The sequence below is a fragment of the Cnephaeus nilssonii genome (assembly GCF_951640355.1).
Source record: "Cnephaeus nilssonii genome assembly, chromosome: 8".
Lineage (NCBI taxonomy): Eukaryota > Metazoa > Chordata > Mammalia > Chiroptera > Vespertilionidae > Cnephaeus > Cnephaeus nilssonii.
In genome coordinates this window covers 91,532,451-91,552,697 of record NC_137079.1, presented here as the reverse complement: position 1 = coordinate 91,552,697, position 20,247 = coordinate 91,532,451, and the positions used below count along the sequence as shown (strand labels likewise).

Below are 20,247 nucleotides of genomic sequence, written 5' to 3'. Positions count from 1 at the left end.
GGCTTAAGAGCTAAAGGCTGCACATGAGAATGCAGAAAAATGATGAAAGTGAACCAAGCAGCTCTCCCACGTATGCTGCAGGGAAAGGCTGACTGTCCAGAAGCCCCATGAAGGAAACAAATCTCCAAGGGCTACTATTACCTATGCTGACACTATTAATCTGTACACAGGAAGCCATTTGCAGACATTACCTCATCCTCTAATCTCACATCTAACCAAGTAACAGAAGTTATCCTCTCCTCAGCTTCCCTTGTGAGGAGATCATGGCCCAAGCATCAGAACAACTCATGGCTTTGCTAAAACCCGTGTCCATGCCACCAGCATGGATTAAGCAGTGGGCATCTCTGGCTTGTTCTGGAACCAAGCACTAAAATGCAAAATGGACCTCACCTCTATCTCAATTCAACAGAGGAGAAAAAATCTAGTTTAAAGTGGCCCACTGCGAGCTCTATTCTAAGCAGTTGTCTCATCTCAGATCATCTTCCTGGGATAATTTCAGATCTGTTACAACCCCAAGAATGTTTACAGAAACTCTAGCAAATATAAGAATCCCACATGGCTCCTAGGCTACCATCCTAGGTAAGCTTTAAGTTTCATAGGAATTCTGCAAGTTGATTGTCTAGGATTGGAGATCATGGAAAGAATGAGATGTAAATAATGAATAACAAGCTCTCATAATGTTGCATTCTTTCTTCCTAGAGGATGTAAATCTCTACATAACACCAGTGGCTCCAAGTGCAAATAAGACTTTCACTTTTGGAAGACGTGAACTTGATAAAGGTACTAATGCCAAGATATTTCATTTAGCTTTTCAGTTCATGGGGGGATGGGGAGGAGGGGAAGACAGTGTCCTGCCACCAGTCGAGCAAAGAAAAGTTGGCCCCAATCTCCTTTTTCCCTTCTTCCTGTAACAGGTGAATATCTTTTCATGATGGAGCTTCCTCCTCTCACTGCCATATTGCCAAAGCAAGGGGGCTGGCTGCACAGAGTTCCTCCTCTCCCGGCCACCGGCAACAACTTAAAGCTTGCTTTTGAACTTCTTTATGGCCTGGCCACTCTGTATAGCTTCCTCCAGTCAAAAGGTACCTCAGCTATCTCTATTTCACATCGGATTTCCTACTACCACCCAGCACTGCCTGCCTTCCTCCTTCCTTCATGCCAGCATGCACCTCCATTTCCATTCCCAGAAACTGCACCCATTTGCCAGTTACTTAAACTGAGTCCATGTATTTCAGTTACCACCAGTATCAAAAATAAGAAATTAGTAGAATAAGGAAACTTCCAGGAACACACCCTCATTTTAGAGGCCCAGCCCAGATCCAGGCTCACAGCCCCAGTAGGAGCAGTAACAGATACAGATTCAATGTGTATGTGACACCGACTACTTCAACTGCCACTTCGTGTGATTTTATCTCGGAACAGCCTTCCACTTACCTAACCACACCGACTAGTCTAAGTTTAACTAGCATCATCATCGTCAGGTCAGCTCAAACATGGAGAAACAATAGCCAGGGCAAAGTCCTTGTGTGTGGCTGGTTCACAGGTCAAGAAATAATCCTAGGTACACATCCTGCTTACAGCAGGGGCTTAGATGCTGTCCAAGGAAGGAATCCTCTCCCTCTCCGGTAAGCTCCACCCGAGGAATCTGCTAGGAAAACCTTCCTTCTGTGTTGCTTCCTCTTATCGAGTGATGTAAAACGTGGAAACTGATCTCAGTAAGGGACATTGGATGCATGATTTTCTGTACATGCACAGAGGGCTATGCAAGGAGCCTGCTCGTTTGAGCCCTGGCAATACCATCGTGCTTTTCTGCATTTGGACTACATCAGCAGTTTTCAAAGTGATCGGTGCACGAGCCAGGGTTTGGGAGTTGATGGTTTTCATCAGTTCTACACTCTACTCTGGGCTTCTACCATGTCTTTTAAAGAAAGGATTACATTGCTGGAAGGTGGGGAAGAACCTGAAGGCTGAACTGATCTTCTGGTGTCTAAACAGATCAACAGGAGAATAACCTATTTCCTTGTTGCTACTCCAACTCATTTGGACGTTTACTTGCCTGGTGAGAGAAGCTGAGAGACTGGCCTTCGTCCTGGTTTAAAAAAGCATTTTAATCATCATTTATCTAATCCTAGCTCATTCCTCAGGACATTTGTGAAAACAGCAATTTTATAAAACCTCCCATTTGCAGCCACTTAAAAGCAACGCTCCTCCTTCAGAAAGGTGTGCGGTGGTGACGGGAGCACATGTGGCCTTGGAAAGCCATTCCTTTCCACACCCCCAGTGCCTTCTCGGCGACCCCCCAGACAGGACCCTCCTAACGTGCCCTTTATGTGCTTTTACCTTCACCACCGTCTGTTCTGACATGAGACTTAACTGCCCAGTAATTATTGTACCAGATTGTGGTTTCAGACTTTCCAAGGATGAAGTACCTACACTCTAGGGCAGTGATGGGCAACCTTTTGAGCTTGGTGTGTCAAACTTTGCCAAAAAACTGAGCATAACTCGGGTAGTGTGTCACTTTGAGGAAAAAACATTATTTCGCAAATGTTTCATCCTCAGGAGCAGCAAATGTTTCATCCTCGGCATGCGGCCACCTCAGCGGCCGCGTGTCACCAGAAATGGCTACGCGTGTCAGTGCTGACACACGTGTCATAGGTTCGCCATCACTGCTCTGGGGTTATCAGGGATTTTACTTATTCTTAACTCTAGGGGGCTATTGTCTGATCAGAGACTGTTTCCCCACCCTCCAAAGGAAATACCAGATTTGAATAAACCATGGCACTGTGGCTTAAAAGATTTAACTCAAATGATAGCAAAACATTTTTTAATACTAATAAAGAGCTTATTCTGCACAATTAGGAAAGAAAGACACCAAACCATTTAAACACAACGTATGTACATTTATGGCTTTATACAGTAATAGCAAAGATTGTTCTTGTGTCTGTAGTACATCAGCATCATCAGGCACTTCTCAGAGTATTGGAACGGGAACATGGAATCCATGGAATCTGCACTGTTACTAAACTCAAGTAGCAAAACGCAGGAGAGCATGACCACATCCTGACAGGACTCACATGGCCACACCTGGCCACACTGCCAGGCTGGGCACCACCCTCAAGGAGGAGGCCAAGAGTCACGCCCAGCAGCTCTGTTTGCATAAACCACATTGCGTCTTTCTACTGAATGATTACTCCCAAACTAAAATCAAAAGAGAAACTTCTCATTTAAAAGTCAGTTATAAATTAAGAACTCTTAAGAGCTGAATGTAAAAATTTCGTGGGGGATGGTAGCATGTATCCAGTAGCTGAGCAAGGGTGAATGTATACCTCTGGAGAACCGTTTCCATGTCAAGTGTCTTCTCTTCTTGGGACGTCCCACTGATTCACTGCTTGCTGGGATATAACATTTGCTAATTAATTTAGACTGTCGGTTTGTCAAAGCAGAACTTTCCATGTAATATGTCTATTACCTAAATATATTGCATACGCCTATATTACAGAAACAATACTTTATATTTAAAATTATTTGAATAGCTCTATAATACAATATGCTTTTAATAACAGTACAAACCAAGGAAAATAAATCAAACAAGGCTGCATAGGTGATACCATTTGCACATTTCACAAAGCAATCATGTACAATAACTGATAGACTAATTACTCTAGAAAGTCAGTATTCGTACAGAAAAAGAATCACCAGAGGGTCACATAATGTTTTCAAAATAGACGAGGTGCCTTTCACTGGAGTTCCTTGTACCCCAGAGAGCTAGCTACCCAGGATTCATGTCAGAATTTCAACATAAAGAAAAAATTGAAAGGAAAAAAAAAGGTATTTCACAGACGCGGGAGGAAGGAACATCATTTTTAAAGTCACACTGTGGAGCCGTAAGATGCTAACAGTGATGCTAGCGGTCGCTGTCGCTGAGGCTCCGGTGTAATGGCATGGGAGGAGAAGTGGTGGCAGTGGTAACAGAAACACGAGTACTCTGCACCAACAGGTTCTGTTCCCTATGCAGGAGGCTCTGCTGAGAGGCACTAGGATATCTAAAACCAGACATATTTTGGAGTGTCCAACCATGAAGATGGCTAGAGAGGTGGTTGTTCAATGAATTTCCAAAATAGAAGTTACAGTGGTAGAGATGGCCTCCTATAGGAAATCTATCAGGGACACTTATATTCTTGTTAAACATGTGGGAAAAACCAAGCCAACAGAGATGCAATTCACAGACAAGACAAAGCAAATGTGATCTGGGCTAAGTACATAGAAATCAGAACCTTCTCCGGCAGGCAAGAGGAACATTATTGTTCAGCTGTTCATTTTATTTTGCTGACTTCAGGCATCCACACGACTTGAAAATACCAACACTGTAGGTGGGACACAAAGCCAATTGAGTTGTCAGTTAAAGGTAATTGGAAAATACTAAAACCTAATGATCAGAATTATAGTTTAGGTTGCTAAAGGCTAAAGAAATCCTTATCTTATGCAAAGGCCTTTTAAAAGAATTCAAATATACAACGTATACCTGGTTTGTTGATTTTCAAATTAATTGCCCCAGTTTTTAAACAGGCTCTTTCCTATTTGGTAGCCATCTGTACTCATGAACACAAAGCATTCTACAAATCACTGAAGTCACATTTCTAACTCCCCCGCCTTTGACTTACTCTCTCCATAGTGTGCTATGTAATCTGCAAGACAGAGGTGTGAGTGTTAACATACCCCTTCAAGGCAGAACTACAAACCAACCTCCACCTAGACCAACACAGAAGCACAGAATTATGAGGGGAAACATGTGTTGAAGCTCAACTTAAAATGGCTGTTGATTAAAAGCCCCAGTTTGAGAAAGGAGTACTGTGTTAGATGCAGATCTCCCTTTCTGACCTACAAACATTACAAGGCCTCCCAGGAGTAACTGCCACGACAAGCAGACAGGGATCTAGAGAAGACTCAATGCTATGCAGTATGCTTAGTTCACAGAGTAATAGCAGATATAATTTCTTTAAAATACATACATAAAAACCTATCAAGTTCTCCTAAACATGAAACGTAAAATGTCCTTAAACTGTACATCACTCTCCTGCCAAAATAGGGCCAGAAACATTGAGTATGCAAGTACTAATTACAATGATTTTAAGATTAGTCAGAAACATCACCAAGCAGCATCCCAAAGTGTACAAACCAGTTAAGCACGTACAAAATTAGTACTAATCCAGTTAGAATACAAAATGAAAATTATGGATGCTGTCTCAAATATCTGGAATTCTACAAATTTACAAGTACACTGTAACAAAGTATACTCTAGGTTTAAGAAAACATTACAGTTCAATATCTATTCCAAAAATGATCTCAAGTCCCAACAATAACATCAAAAATCATTTATCTGGAAATTAGAACCATTTATATGTTTGTACAAATTTGCAAATAACAAAATAGACAACAAAAAATAGAAAAGACCTGTACAAGGCTGGTGTTTACTCTATGTTTTTTTTTTTCCAAAAAAGTTTGACAAGTCCATTAATTCAGCAGATTGATGACAGATTACTGGTTCTCATGTGAATTATGTGGCAAAATGAACAGGTTCAAAGCTGTTCAACGAAGGTGCAGAATGGAGAGCTTGGTTCTCTGTGATTCATCAGTTCAGCGGAACACAGGTAGTACAAACAAAAGTTTAACTTATCAAGGACAGGAGACCATCACAGTATTACAAAAAGAGTATAAACTTTCCTTGGACCAAATGGATATTTAAAAAAACAAAACACACACAAATACAATTCTGTAGCTACTGCTTATATACAAAACTTGAAAGCACACCAGGATCTGAAAGTCTTTTCTGCAGTTATATGGTGTAGTGAGTTTGGCACTTGATTGTAATGAAATTTCCAATGGCACAGTCCTTATCTACAGCAGCACATAACCTGCAAACGTTGGGCAAACATCCTGTACAGGAAAAGTGTCTTTGCTGCCAAGTCTGACGAAAGAAAAATAAAATAAAAAAGATTTTTGGTGTGTGTTTTTTTAAGTCAAGAAAATGAAAAGATGGGATGAAGGACATCTTTGGACTTCTTCTCAGTTCCTGCTGTCAGACAATCTGAAGTACTTTTAAGTATAGCCTAAGGAAAAAACAAACACACACAAAATAAAAAATATCCAAATTAAAATCAATGCAACTTAACATGTTGGAGTGACAGACATACTGGGGGAAGGGGAAATAGCTAGAGCTTTCTCAAACAGCTCTGAAATCATTCAATGGGGGAAATTCCACTTAAAAAGCCCTTCAGCATTTGATTTATATTAAATGTATTCATTTATTGAAGAGCGACTGAAAAGATTGCATTTAACTAACTGTTAAAATCTTTACAGCAGTTACAGGAACGTTCTGTGTTTAAACTCAAAAGGAAAATTTATAAGCTATAAAAAGGGTGAAGAATGAATAATAAAAGATACCTCTCTGCAAGAGGTAGCTGGTTGACCTTTAAAAAGTCTTAACCATGGAAGATAGATGGCAAGTTACAGTATTCCTCTCTTTTAAGTTCTGTTTGCAGGTCTTTTGATAGTGGGGTAATCTTACCTGCTCAGTAACTCACTCTCAGCCTGACACCCAGCTATGTGTTGTCGTCTTGACACTATGTGGGAAGCTTTGGTTGGGCAACACACTGTCAAAATTAAAATCCAAAGTATCTCCATCCATGAGGTCGTTCCGAATGATGGACTCCATGTCACAGTCCAGGCGCTCAATAAACATGCCGTCCAAGTCACTCGGGAGCTTCTCCTGGTGGAGGATGCCCATCCTGCCGTAGCCGTTGCAGCTGCTCAGGGAAGAGTAGCCCCCAAGGGCGTTCATCTGCACGGGGTGAGGCAGAGGCACTGGTAAAGCGGTCTTCACCGGGGCCAGGCGGCTCATACCCGAGGTGTGGGGCATGGTGTTCACTGCGTGGGGCAAGGCACGCCCATTAACTACAGAGGTTGGCTGGGCATGTCCAGGGTGGGAATGGGAGCTGGGATTCAGCATTTTGTTATGAGATGCCTGGCTGCCGTAGCTTGGCATGACCGAATTAGGGCCCATCAACACATTTTGGCCCAGGACCCTACTGTTAGGTTGAGCCACCCCAGGATCAACTGGTGCCATAATGTCATTATGGGGAGGAGAGTCAGAAGTAAGTAACTCCTTCAAGAGTCCTGGTGCACAATTATACTGATTCATTCCTCCATAGCTCGATTTATTGTCCTGAAGTGTTTGCATTGACATCTGGGGCAAGGGGCTCATGCTGGATTGGCCATAGGTATATTTTTGGTAGTTTGGACTGGGTGAATTCAGGCTGGTGTTTGGCGGTGCAAACGAGTAGCATGGTGTCTGTTGCATCATGGCACCAGGTGAAGACTGGGTTGAAACAGTTAATGACGGTGGTGATGACAGGAGGTTGAGATTATCCAAAAGGTTTTCCATGTTTTCAGGATTGCTTATCTCTGACAGACTGGGCAGAGTAGAAGCCATCTTTGCAGCGGAGGGTGGGTACACCATTGAATGCACATCACCATCTCCAAGATCATCCTGTTCAGTCATAATGGGAGAGAGTCTCCCACTAATAGTACTAGCATTTGAGCTAGTTCGAGGGCGAAATGTATTCCAGTTATCAAAGTCGTCATTGCTGTGAGAACCAGGGCTGGCAGGCCACTTAGAGAATTGAGACCCCGGGCTGTCCCCGGCACCCTCCGGACCAGACTGGAGGGATGCTTTTTTCTTGGCGGCTCGGCCTCGGCTCTTAGAAAATTTACTGTTGTTGTCCATGGACGCAGCTCTTCTCCTGGGGGATTTTCCACTCTTGCCTCCTTCTGGGTTGAGCATCCACCAAGAACTTTTTCCAGTTCCTTCATTCTGCACACGGATGAACTTGCTGTGCAGTGACAGATTATGACGAATTGAATTCTGTAAAGCAAAAACATCATGTTAGAAATATAGTACTTCTCCAACTACATGGAAGTACAGATTTCAACCCATACGGTCAGAGTGGTTCTGAACCCCACTATAAAAGAGTTCACACCGTAGAAGAAAAATATTATCTTATCTTAAAAATAAAATCTGTACCTTAATGAGGGAACAAAATTAAATACTCATTATTATAAATACCTCCTTTTATATAAGTATATTTTATAGGGGAATTACAAAAACTGGTTTTAAAACCACTTACATTTTGTTTACAGTCAGTGCTATGCAAATAGTACTTCCTAACTAATTGCTATAAAAACTCTTTCCACTCTATTATCCCTAAAACTACTGCCAATTTCATAAGGTTGCACATATGTCATTTACTCAAAGTGAGAAGTTTTGCATTACCGGGCCTACATGATTATGGAAAAGAAATAAATGAAGCAGCATATATTATTAGTCAAAAATTAAAACCCTGAAAACTCTAAGACTTAGATTCATTTAAGCTCGTAATATCCATTAGGCAAATATAGGTGAATATAAGAAAAAAAATGGGTCACTTTTTTTTTTTAATTTTAGAAAGTTGAACTGCCCTCCATCCCCCAAAGAAAAATTTAAATTCAAGTGTTACTCGCCACCCCTTCCTCCCCAAAATAACCGGTAGTATGCACCAACTAATCCAAGGACACTGCATCAGAAGTTATTCTCTGTCCAAAAAGATAATCTTGGAGAGGAGGATGGCATGGAGAGTACAAATAGCTTGAGGTTTCAACCTGCTAGGTACAGCTCCACGACTGAACTGTGCCAAGTATACTACTAGGACAATTAGTACAGAGAAATCAACCTTTTTTGATCATTTAGGTGGCTCTGCTACTTACTGGCTACATAACCGCATGAAATTCCTTGGCCCTTATCTATACATATAAAACCCTAATAAGCAAATAGATCAAACAGGGGAACAACGTGCTGACCACCAGGGGGCGTGCGCGGAACATGGCGGGCATCGGCTGCGGCGGGATGGTGGAGCAGGTGAGCAGGGGCACCAGACCAAAGCAGGGTACCAGTCACTGTCATTGGGGCGAGCCTCTGGTGGTTACTGAAAATTCTTTGCTCCTGCGCACGCGGTCCCGCCAGGCACTCGCACCTGCTGCCGGCACCGGCCCCACTTGCACCCGCTGCGGGTGCTGGAGCCGCCGCTCGCACCTGCTGCTGGCACCGGCCCCAATCACTCCGCGCCATCAGCGGGTGTGAGCGGGGCGGCACCATCAGCACGTGGTAGCAGCAGTGGCAGGAGTGGGCTGCCGGCAGACAGGGAACCGGGAGCCACGTGGGAGGGGCTGGGCGGGGACGTGGAGGATGGGCCAAGATGTGCCCCTGTGCCCACCGCAGCCTCACGGCCCACAGTTTCTTTCAAGGTGCACGAATTCATGCACTGGGCCCCGAGTGGTATATAAAATGCTCAGGGGTGTCTGGTACACAGTGAGAGTCACCAAGAAGAATGTATTAGATCCCATCTTTGAAGACACAAGTTTTCACCAGGCTAAGCTCTATTTCCTTCCTCCTATTCACTAGGGTGTGGGTATGAGGTATTACAAACACAAATCCACAACTCCAAACACACAGTGAAGGGAGCTGGAGACAGTCTCAAGTTACAGTAAAAGCAGCAAAGCCGGGCTGCTATCAAGGAAGCCCCAATTTGACTCCCCTACTGGGCTCACAGCAAGATTGCCAGCATCCAGAGAGCTCCTGGGACATACGGGAAAGGAAAAGTGGGCTCCTAAACCAGAGGACTTAGACTTACATCTTTTTGTCCCCAGCACAGGACAGGGCACACAGTAAACTCTCACTACCTGCTCATCAAGCAGTGTCTGTCATCAAGACCCCAATCCCAAGTCCAGGACGAGATTCTCCAAGTATCCCAGAACCCTGGGAGCAGGGCTGAGCACATGGCCAGCTGACTGAGCTCCCTAGACCCATCACCCCTCTCCTTGACCATGAAAAGGCCCTGGGGCTGGATTTGTGGTCACCCCAGGATGCAGCCACAATGCCACCTCCTCATGCCAATCACTGCGCCAGAACAAAGGCAGGACAAGGCTGGAGCTCCAACACAAACCATAAGCTCAACCTTTTTTCTCATTGAAAGAAGGTAGACAACAAAATGGGGAAATTTTTTTTCACTTTCTTAAAGGAGATTTAAAAGTCAGAGTGAGGCCTTAGCCGGTTTGGCTCAATGGATAGAGCGGCTGGCCTGTGGACCGAAGAGTCCCGGGTTTGATTCTGGTCAAGGGCATATGCCCAGATTGTGGGCTCGATCCCCAGTAGGAGGTGTGCAGGAGGCAGCCAATCAACGATTCTCTCTCATCATTGATGTTCTATCTCTCTCGCCCTCTTCCTTCATCTATGAAATAAATAAAAATATATTAAAAAAAAAAAAAAAGTCAGTGAGGCCCAACAGTCGGGGCTGAGAAATCCACATCTCAGAATGCCCTCTGACCCTCTGTACTACATTCCACCCAAGGGCTGCAACACAGAAGCTATGTGACAAGCCCTTCTGCCAGGGCACACAGAGAGTGTGGGTCAGAAATGGCCCCGAACAGGGTCTTCAGCCTGGATGGTGGGCAGGTGTGTCAGGTGAATGACAGGGAGTGTTCTTTGTTCCCAAGACGTTCCTCTGCCTTTCCGCCTATGGATCTGTCCCCGAACTCAATACTTTCTAAAAGAGGCCAAGTACTATGTTTCCCCGATCCCACTCCCATGACACTCCCTTATGGGAAGGTTTTACACATACACACACGCTCCCACAGCCACATCCTCACCTGCTGGGCTAACCAACACCAGCAAACCAACTTCCAAATTCCTCCTTAAAGAAGCAAGCCTGTCCCTGGGGTAGACCAGAATGGAGTTACGTACTCTGACCCTGTGACATGTTCTACATGCTCAAAGTCTGGACATTTGCACAATATTCCATCATGATACCTTGTTCTTTGAACACAACAGTCACATACATAAACTACAATGAAGAAATCTCTAGAGAAAAGGAAGCTTGTCATTTAGTTAATGATAAAGGGGGAAGATCTTCCTAAATAGTAACTTCCTGGCTATCTTCGCTGACTGGCAAGGAGGGTGAGGAGGTGGGTAGCCCTGCAGCTCCACAACATTAGATCAGATCATTTGCAACTGCAATTGGGGGGCTTTTTTTAAAGAAAGACTGCAGAATACATGATAATGAAATCTTAAAACAATTTTCAGGAAGCATTCACTAATTCAGATGGGACATACATTAACTCACTAATTAGACTTACCAAAAAAAAAAAAAAAAAGGTCCCATAGCAATCCCTTACTTATCAAAACATTATGCTACATATTTTTCTAAGAGGACATTTGAGGTCGCTCTTTGAGTAACGTAGCTGTCTCCTAACTTTGCCAACAATTAAAAAAAAAATTTTCCGAACAGGAAAAGGTTTTCTGTGCAGGGCTTGTTACATAAATTCCTGTTTTTCACATAGCCAGCAGGACATTAAAGAAGCTATGATTTCCAGGGGGATAGGGTTGGGGGTGTTGAATAGGTAAATCTTGTAAAAACTGTGTTGCTGTTTAATGATGTTATGTCTGCTGGACATGGCCAAGGCCAGAGGAAGGTGTAGTTCATCCACGGAGCCATGAAGCAGAACCACACGCACTGTCAGTGCCCTGAGACAGTCAGTTCTTGAACTATGACAACTACTTTGTAAGGAAAGAGGCAGGGTGTGAGGACAAAAAACTCATGCCCTGCAAACCACTTACCCAAATCCTGAGTTTCTGCATAACACCACTGAAGAAAAAGGCAAGTCAGCATATTTCCTCTCCACTGGCTGTATTTCTCTGCAGCCATGGCTTTCTGATAATGCAGAGCTTTCTTTTCTCTGAAAATATCTCCCTCTGCAACCTGCTCCCTGACTCTACCCAGCCATCTGCATGCCTGGCCCTCCAAGCAGGGAAGCCAGACCAAATAAACTCCATGGATCACGTGGTGAAGGGCTATCGTGGACAAGATATGCTCTTGCTTGTTCAACCTGCTCTGCTGGCTGTTTCTAAGTCTCGGGTGTTCGGTTTTATGTGCTCTACAGACTGGATGCCAAGCTCCTTAAAGGGCACAGGGCTAAAGTTTATTTTTATTTCCTAATCTCAAATCCCCTAATATGCCCTACACACAAGATACAGTCAATGGTTATTGTTTATTTACATCCCCAAGGAAGTGTAGCCTAACACACCTTTTATCCATCTATCAATGTACCAATTCATACCAGTTAACATTTACTGGGACCTATTTTCTGCTACGTGCAGCAAAGGACAAAAGAAGGAATTAGACACAGATTCTGCCCCCCTAGGTTTTATGATCTACCTAGGGAAAGAAGAAGTCCACCTAAATACACACTCAAGACAGAAATTGATGCACAAAAAGGACAGTTCAGGAGCATCGACTTTTTCCCATCAGAGGTCACCCCCATCTACACCCACCCCCACCAACTTCAGTCTCAGCCCAGTGTCCCTTCTTTCCAGAAGCATTTCCTGATAACCCCACCCACCATGCAGCTCTCTGGCACAGCACCTGGCTTACTCACCATGATTCTACTATGCCTGGTCCCTTGGAGGCATGTCTGGCTCCCCACTATACTATAAGCTCCATGAGCTAAGGGTCTGTCTTCATGTAACACTGTATCCTCACAGCTCCATCACCAAGAAGGCACTCAAGTATCTGTTGAATGGATTAACAGGTCCTACATTTACAGGGCTATTGTGAAGATTAAATGAGATAACACACGTTAAGTGCTTACCTCAATCAAAATTAGCTGATGGCATCTATAAAATTACATGTCTACATTTTAGAGACTTATCTAGATTATAAACATCAGTCTCATTTCTTTAACCACATCTTGCATTCTTTCTACTAACATGAGGCTTTTTACATGTTAGTTACTAGAAAAATAGACCAGTTTGCAGCTAAGAGTTAAGATATTCACTAGATAGTACTTCCGATACTAAAGCTCCTCTGTAAACACACTTGCTGGTCAGTGTCATCAGAATTCTTTTTAAAGTGTTGCTGCCTAGTCTGGTGTGTGAGCATCACATACAGCTGTGGGCTCTCTGAATGCAGCCAGTGTGTGACAGGGAAGTGGCTGCTATCAGAGCAGGGCTACTTGAACAGGTCACAATCTGGCTTCTCTGTGGAGAATGGTTACAACTGAGCTCTGCTAGTCCACCACCTGCCTGGCTAGAGAATCTGGCCCCTAGAGACCCTGAGGAACAGGAGAGGAACTGCCCCTCCTCCCGGCCCCCATGCCCTTAGCAACCATCACTGTCTAAAGCAATCATCAGCCAGCCATTAAGGTGTTAGACAGAAATCTTTATACCTTTCATTTACTTGTTTTTTTTAATCTCATTTTTAAAAATTTATATTTGCAAATGTGTTCTATAATATACACGATATACTGGTATAATATGAGTAAATGTAGTATCAAAAGGGTATACAATTTTTACAAACACATTTAAGACCCCTAGGCTTATTAGAAGAGACTTCCAGTAGACTAGAAACTCCACCAAAGAAAACCAAGGGGACAGAACTAGTCCTAGAGTCAAGTCTAGCAAACTCTTCGGCCCCCTAGTCCTGGGTTGTAGAGATGTTCTGGTCCGGCCCTGGGACTGCACCTCTCCTCTCCTCCCCTGCCCTGACACATACTGCCCTGGGTTTCCCTACATGCTGACCCTCCTGAATCGAATCTTTTGACTTGAGCTGCAGGTAGGGATCCATCTAGCCTGCCCATCGCTGTATGTGGAGACCACCACCTCTCGGCCATGGGTCTTCCCATCACTGTTGCGCTCCACTTTTCTTTCTTCTTAGCAGTACTAAGACTTCCCTGGTTTCTGTGTTTAACCAAACTAAAACGTATCAGCACTTACCCTCAACACATCCTGCTCATGAAACCCTGATCTTCATACTTTATATTTGTATTACCTTATAGAGTTTACAAACTGCTTTCAACACACCATCCTTGAGGAGTACCATATAAAGCAGGTATTATTGGCCCAGTTTCAGGAAAGGGAAAACTGAGGCTCAAAAAATGAGCTGCCCAGCTAGAACTCAGACCAAGGTTTTAAGACCTTGCATGTAACCCCTGCCAGCTGGAAAAGCAGCTCTTTGGCTTCACCATCATTAAGAAGACTGAGGTTACATGTGTGCATCTTATGGGAGGGGAAATAATTCTGTTTACAAATACTAGTTTACAAAACTTGTTTTCTGCCTCAATGGGTAATAAATTTTAAAAACATAACTTGCTTTTAATTCCAATGGTTACTCTTTGCGGGCAGCAGCTGAAGTGTGAATTTCAGATAGGCACATAGCCCTGGGGAAAGTTTGTATAAAGAGGTTGTGGGAACCCACAAAGAAAATGGAAAGGTCCTCAGAGTTCACCACAGCCTAGAGCTGCCCATGACCCTAAGAGGGGGTAGATATGAGCAACACTCATCAAGACAAGCAAAAGAATTTCCAAGACACTGGGATACATGACTAAATGAATTTGAAGTTCTAGAAATTCTTTCAAAATGCTAAACTAGATTTTTCCATAACATTTTATCTAATTTCTGTGAACTTTGTCAATGTGTGTGATTGTTTTGTGTACTCCTGGTATGAACTTTTTACTCCCTCCTCCTGCTTCCTTTCTTTCACACCATCTCTTCCTGAACTTCTACAAGTGAAAACAAACTAAGGAGAAAGTAGGAATAATCTCTACTCAACAGTTCCCATTAGAGTTGCTAATAAAACAACTGCAAAATAATCCATTTTGCTTGCAAACAAAGAAAATGACCTTTTGCCAATAGTTCTTTTTACAAGTGATATCAATGGACATTATCAATAGACAACATATAAATTCAACTTCAAGAAGTGTTGTAAGATCTGCTGTAAATAGGTAACCTACAAGCTTATACATTAGGCCCCGACATTCAGCTTTCCTTTCTTAAGGTTGATTTAATTTCCCAGAAACCTGTCCTTCTTGACTAAACATTAATGATCCCAAAGGCTGCTCACACGCCCTACTAATACTGAGGATTCAGGATCCTCCAGTAATCCCAGGGCTGTAGACAGATCTTGCAGCCTCATAACATTTTTGAGTTGGAGGTCATCTGGCCTAACACCCTCATTTTATATTAGGAAAGACAGAATTCAGAAAGATGAAAATGCAGATGAAAAGCTTATGTGTGTTCATTTACAAAAAAAAAAAAAAGCAGAACCGAATGGGGCTTTATTCCTAGAAGAATATAAAACAAGAATTAAGAACATGCAATGTCCCTCCCCCTACCAAACCAATTCTTAGCTATAGGTTCTCAAACGGGTAAAGATACACTAAAAAGCTTTATCTCTGACTCAGATCATTCCAAAGGAAGGAAAATATGACTACATTAAAGTAGCTTCTACTTAACATAAAAACAAACAATCATGTGGGAGATTATGCACTATGTAAAACAATAACAAGAAGACAAATGTAAGAACTCTTAACTGCCATGAAACTTTTTCTCTGGGGGATGGGCATAGAGAGGTGGAAGCCAAGGTCAGACTGACTTCAGGGTCACTCTGAGTAAATCACCTGTTCTCATTCAGCCTCAGTCTTGACATCTGTAAACCAGAAATGAGTGTTACAAAGGATTGCTAGGGACTAAATAGGCATAATATACATGGAAAGTGCCCCGTCACCTGGCACAAAGCTGAGGAAATAAAGGTTGGTTATTTACTGACAGACAGTAAAGGGGTATATAAACAGGAATTTTTAAGCCATCATGAATGGTTACAACTTGAATAAACACTGTTCCTCACAAACTTCCTGTTTAACAGGCAGCTAGCCTTCCTCAGGCTTGTTGTATGTCCTCCTAACTGAGCTACAATCTTTCTTTTACACAAAAATTGTTTTCTCCTCTTAAGAAGATATTAAATTTGAAAATTTGATCATTTAACTAGTGTGTTCTATTAACTTTTGGGGTGACCTATGCAAGAATACATGTATGTCCAAAAAGTTATTCAAGAAGGACATACACCAACTGACTGATGACAGATTTTATCAGGAATGGCAATTATTATAACTAGAGGCCCAATGCACGAAATTTGTGCAAGGGGTTTGGCCCTCACAGCCGCAGCTTCATCCAGAAGGACGTCCGGTCTAATTTGCATATTACGCTTTTATTATTATAGACTAGAGGCCCGGTGCATGAAATTCCATAGGGAGCGGGCCTAAGCTCTGAGTCAGAAATCCTTAGCACTGCTACGGAGGCGGGAGAGGCTCCCACCACCACTGCTGTGCTAGCCAGCCATGAGCCTGGCTTCTGGCTGAGTGGCACTCCCCCTGTGGAGCACACTGAACACCAGGGACAGCTCCTGCATTGAGCATTGGCCCCCTGGTGGTCAGTGTGTGTCATAGCAACCGGTCATTCTGCTGTTTGGTCGATTTGCATATTAGCCTTTTATTATATAGGATGAGACTCTTGATACTCTTTCTCATTTCTTCTCACACACTAGTTACCCACCACCCTATACTTCACAAAGAACAAACCCCAAGAGGTAGGGGATTCCAAGAACATACTGATAAAGAGATGAGTTAGTTACAAGTGAATGGACTGTAGTATTAGAAAACACAGAGCACACGAGGGGCAAGGAGAAAATCCTGCCAGAGAGAAAACAGACAATGCTCCACAGTTTGACCTTTAATAAGCTCTCATTATTAGCCAAAAGACTAAATATTTCAGAGTCACAAATCAGCCAGTAACATCATACATAAAGAATTTAAGAAAAAAATCCTGAAGGACAGAACCAAAAATTCTCTTCATGATATTAAAACTATCTCAAGCTTTTGCTTTTCAGAAGGTCATAATTAAAAATAACAGCGATTTCCCTTGCTCTGTTCCACAGGAAAACCCCATTTCAAAGAAAGGTGCCATTTCATGAAAGGAAAGGCAAATCCTTTAATTTTCAGAATGTGAAACTGGAAGTCTTTCCTATACCATTTATTGCCATGTGCTTTATACACTATCTATCAGAAATCAGGAACTCTAAAAGACAAAACCCAGAAACAAACCAGGTGAGGTTGAAACCTTAGATACAGGCATCTTTCCTTCTTCCAGGTCATGAATCATTTATCTTAATCACTTTCCTTCTACAACCTCCATAAAGGTTGCTAATGTTGCCTAGCCTGTGTGGCTCAGTGTTTGAGCATCGACCTATGAACCAGAAGGTCATGGTTTGATTCCCAGTCAGGGCACATGCCTGGGTTGTGAGCTTGATCCTCAGTAGGGGGCGCATGCAGGAGGCAGCCAATGAATGATTCTCTCTCATCATTGATGTTTCTACTTTCTCTCCCTCTCCAAAATCAATAATATATACTAGAGGCCTGATGCATGAAATTCATGCACAGGGGGGAGTAGAGGGGGGGGCACCCTCAGCCTGGCCTGCACCCTCTCCAATCTGGGAACCCTTGGGGGATGTCTGACTGCTGGTTTAAATCAGCAGTCGGACATCCTTCTCGCAATCTGGGACCGCTAGCTCCTAACCACTCACCTGCCTGCCTGCTTGCCCGCCCCTAACCCCTCTGCCTGCCTGCCTGATCACCCCTAACTCCTCTGCCTGCTGGCCTGATCACCCCTAACTGCCTCTGCCTTGGCCCCCGCCACTGTGGCTTTGTCCAGAAGGAGGACTGGACGACCAGTCAACCCGGTTTAATTAGCATATTACCCTTTATTAGTATAGATATGAGTCAAGGAAAAGCTCTCATGAATATAAATTCAAAGGCAAGAATACTGAAACGTAGATTAAAATTTCTAGAATAATATCCTACCTATAGGATGTACTATCTAGAATTGTTTTTTATCCTAAATATGCTTGCTGTCTGGAAAACCTGAGGAAAATGAATCTACCAAATGCATAATCTATTTACCAAGAACTATTACTCTTAGTAAATAGAATTTAGAAGTACAAATTCTAGGTTTATGTGTGTGTTTTTCTGTTTTGGAACTCAGGTACAATAAATCCAGATTACAAAAAGAACAACAAATTGCAATGAAAATACAACACTCTAAATGACATATTATTTGCAATGTAGTTTTCTTAGTTGTACAGAATCTTAAAACCAGTTTATCCTGGTTTGTCCTTTATTCTGGGTAAGGAGCCTAATGAAACAATGATTTGTGATTAGTTAGTATACATTGCTTTGGGGCAACCTCCTAAAAATTCTTAAGACCTGGTCCCCATGTCAAATAGCTAGAAAAATTCACTTGCCAACTCAAACCACCATAATAAAGCAAATATCACAATAAAGTCAGTCACAACAAGTTTTTGCTTCCCAGTGCATAAAAGTTAAAATTTACGTATACTATTAAGTGTAAAATAGCATTAGGTCTTCCATATGTGTCCTCCCTAAAACCACACCTCCCTACCATCAAAGACCGTCTGTATCTGAGGCCTACACTTAGGTTCACAGGCACCATTTGTCCACAGGCTCTCACAACACTATGGTGCTGTGCTTATTTGTAAGACCCCATGTTTCCTCCCCAAAGTAAACACTGTGAGCAGCATTTTCTCCTGTTTGAAAACTGCATCAATTGAACAGGAAAGGCGCCTGAGAAGTGCCTCCTCACCCCTCTGTTGTCACTGACACTCTACCAGAAGGAAGCATATTTATGCCAGTGTTGCCCACAAGGACTTGCAACACAAGTCAGGTCTCTAATCAAGACCTAAGCCAGCCTGGGAGAATGTGCTTCGTGCCAAGATCATTCCTGGGCTCAGAGGATGTTGGGAGGAATTGGCCTTGAAACCAGATTTAGATTACCTGGGTATATGCCACTACGAATCCTTTGGGTTCCATTATTTTTTTAGCTCAGCCCCAGGGCTAGGCTAGTCTATATTCCAGAGAGAAGAGACAAAGTCAGAATAAAAAGGATCCTCACTTGAGTGATTAGCAAATCTTGCCATCTGAAATATTTTCTTTGTATTAAACTTTTTACTCTAACGCTGTAGTTTGAATTCATGTCTTCTTTGGAAACATCAACAATCGTGTAGCCAAGAATTAAAAGTACAAGACTATGTTTATAAATCTCCAAAGACAATAACCTCATAGCTACTTTTGGTAGTTATGAATATCATTATAAATGCATTGATTGCACACAAACACATTTGTTGGTTTGGGTTAAAAAAAACAACAACAGCCGAAACCGGTTTGGCTCAGTGGATAGAGCTTCGGACTCAAGGGTCCCAGGTTCGATTCCGGTCAGGGGCATGTACCTTGGTTGCAGGCACATTCCCAGTGCGGGGTGTGCAAGAGGCAGCTGATCGATGTTTCTCTCTCATCTCTGTTTCTAACTCTCTATCCCTCTCTCTTCCTCTCTGTAAAAAATCAATAAAATATATTTAAAAAAAAAACAACAGAGAAATTTGTATAGTTAGCTCTATCTTAAATTTTTAGAGGGAAACTAGCAAAGGAAGGATGAATAAATTACTAAATAAACCATTTTTTAGGATTCAAACCAAGACCAGGTTAGACATTCTCACTCAAGCCCGTCCTTTCGTGCTCACTGTTTTCAGTGTTATCACTCTGACTTCACTCCAAAAGGGAACTATGAACAGCAACCATTGTGGCTGGATTCTTGCAAGCAGTACAAATGTTTTGTATCTCTTCCCTACTACTACATTCGAGGATCCACTGAACCACAGCTACAATTTTTACCACAATATGTGCATTAGTATATTCACAGGTGCCTTTTCTCCAATTTATTAACATTATACATCTGTTAATGCACTTCAGTATTAAGGGTCTTCCCAAAAGTCAAGGGCTTGTATTCTGTCCAAGTTAGGTCATTTATTCAATTTGCAATGAGCAAGTAGACGATGTCTGCCTTATCACCATAACCCAAAGAAGCATTGTGAAGGTTAAATGAGAATATGTTTGAAAATTGCACATGCATATTAAAAATGTAAAAGATGCTAACAATTTCAAATATATTAGAGAATTCTAGAAATTCCTGATATTCTGGAACAACAACAACAAAAAAAGCAAGGTTTTCTAGAAGTTGTTAGCCCCATTACTGAAGATACATAAACAACTATGAGCAGTATTTAATATTAATTTGCTGTCTTTATTTTTTATTACTAAGAAAAGAAATTTAGTTGAATTCTGAAAACCTAGATAAGATTGTAATGGAGAACTGTTAGTGGCTGAACAACATTTGAAAAAAATCATTCTCTAGGGCAATCCTACCCACCACCCCCCCCCCCCAAAAAAAATATGTTTTATATTTTAACCATTTTTTAAAAA

The 20,247-nt window shown here is 42.4% G+C and overlaps 1 protein-coding gene across 1 annotated transcript in view; it reads right to left on the bottom strand.

Annotated features, from left to right (window-relative positions):
- Nucleotides 1–281: 281 nt before the first annotated feature.
- The window catches only part of FOXO1 (forkhead box O1), a 118,316-nt gene continuing 98,350 nt past the window's right edge, over nt 282–20,247 (bottom strand). The window contains exons 2-3 of the mRNA XM_079778524.1: nt 6,566–7,921; nt 282–6,107 (exon numbers count right to left, since the gene is read on the bottom strand). Of these exons, the coding sequence (XP_079634650.1) occupies nt 6,584–7,921 (1,338 nt within the window). The 3' untranslated portion in view covers nt 282–6,107; nt 6,566–6,583. The remainder of the gene's footprint in view (nt 6,108–6,565; nt 7,922–20,247) is intronic.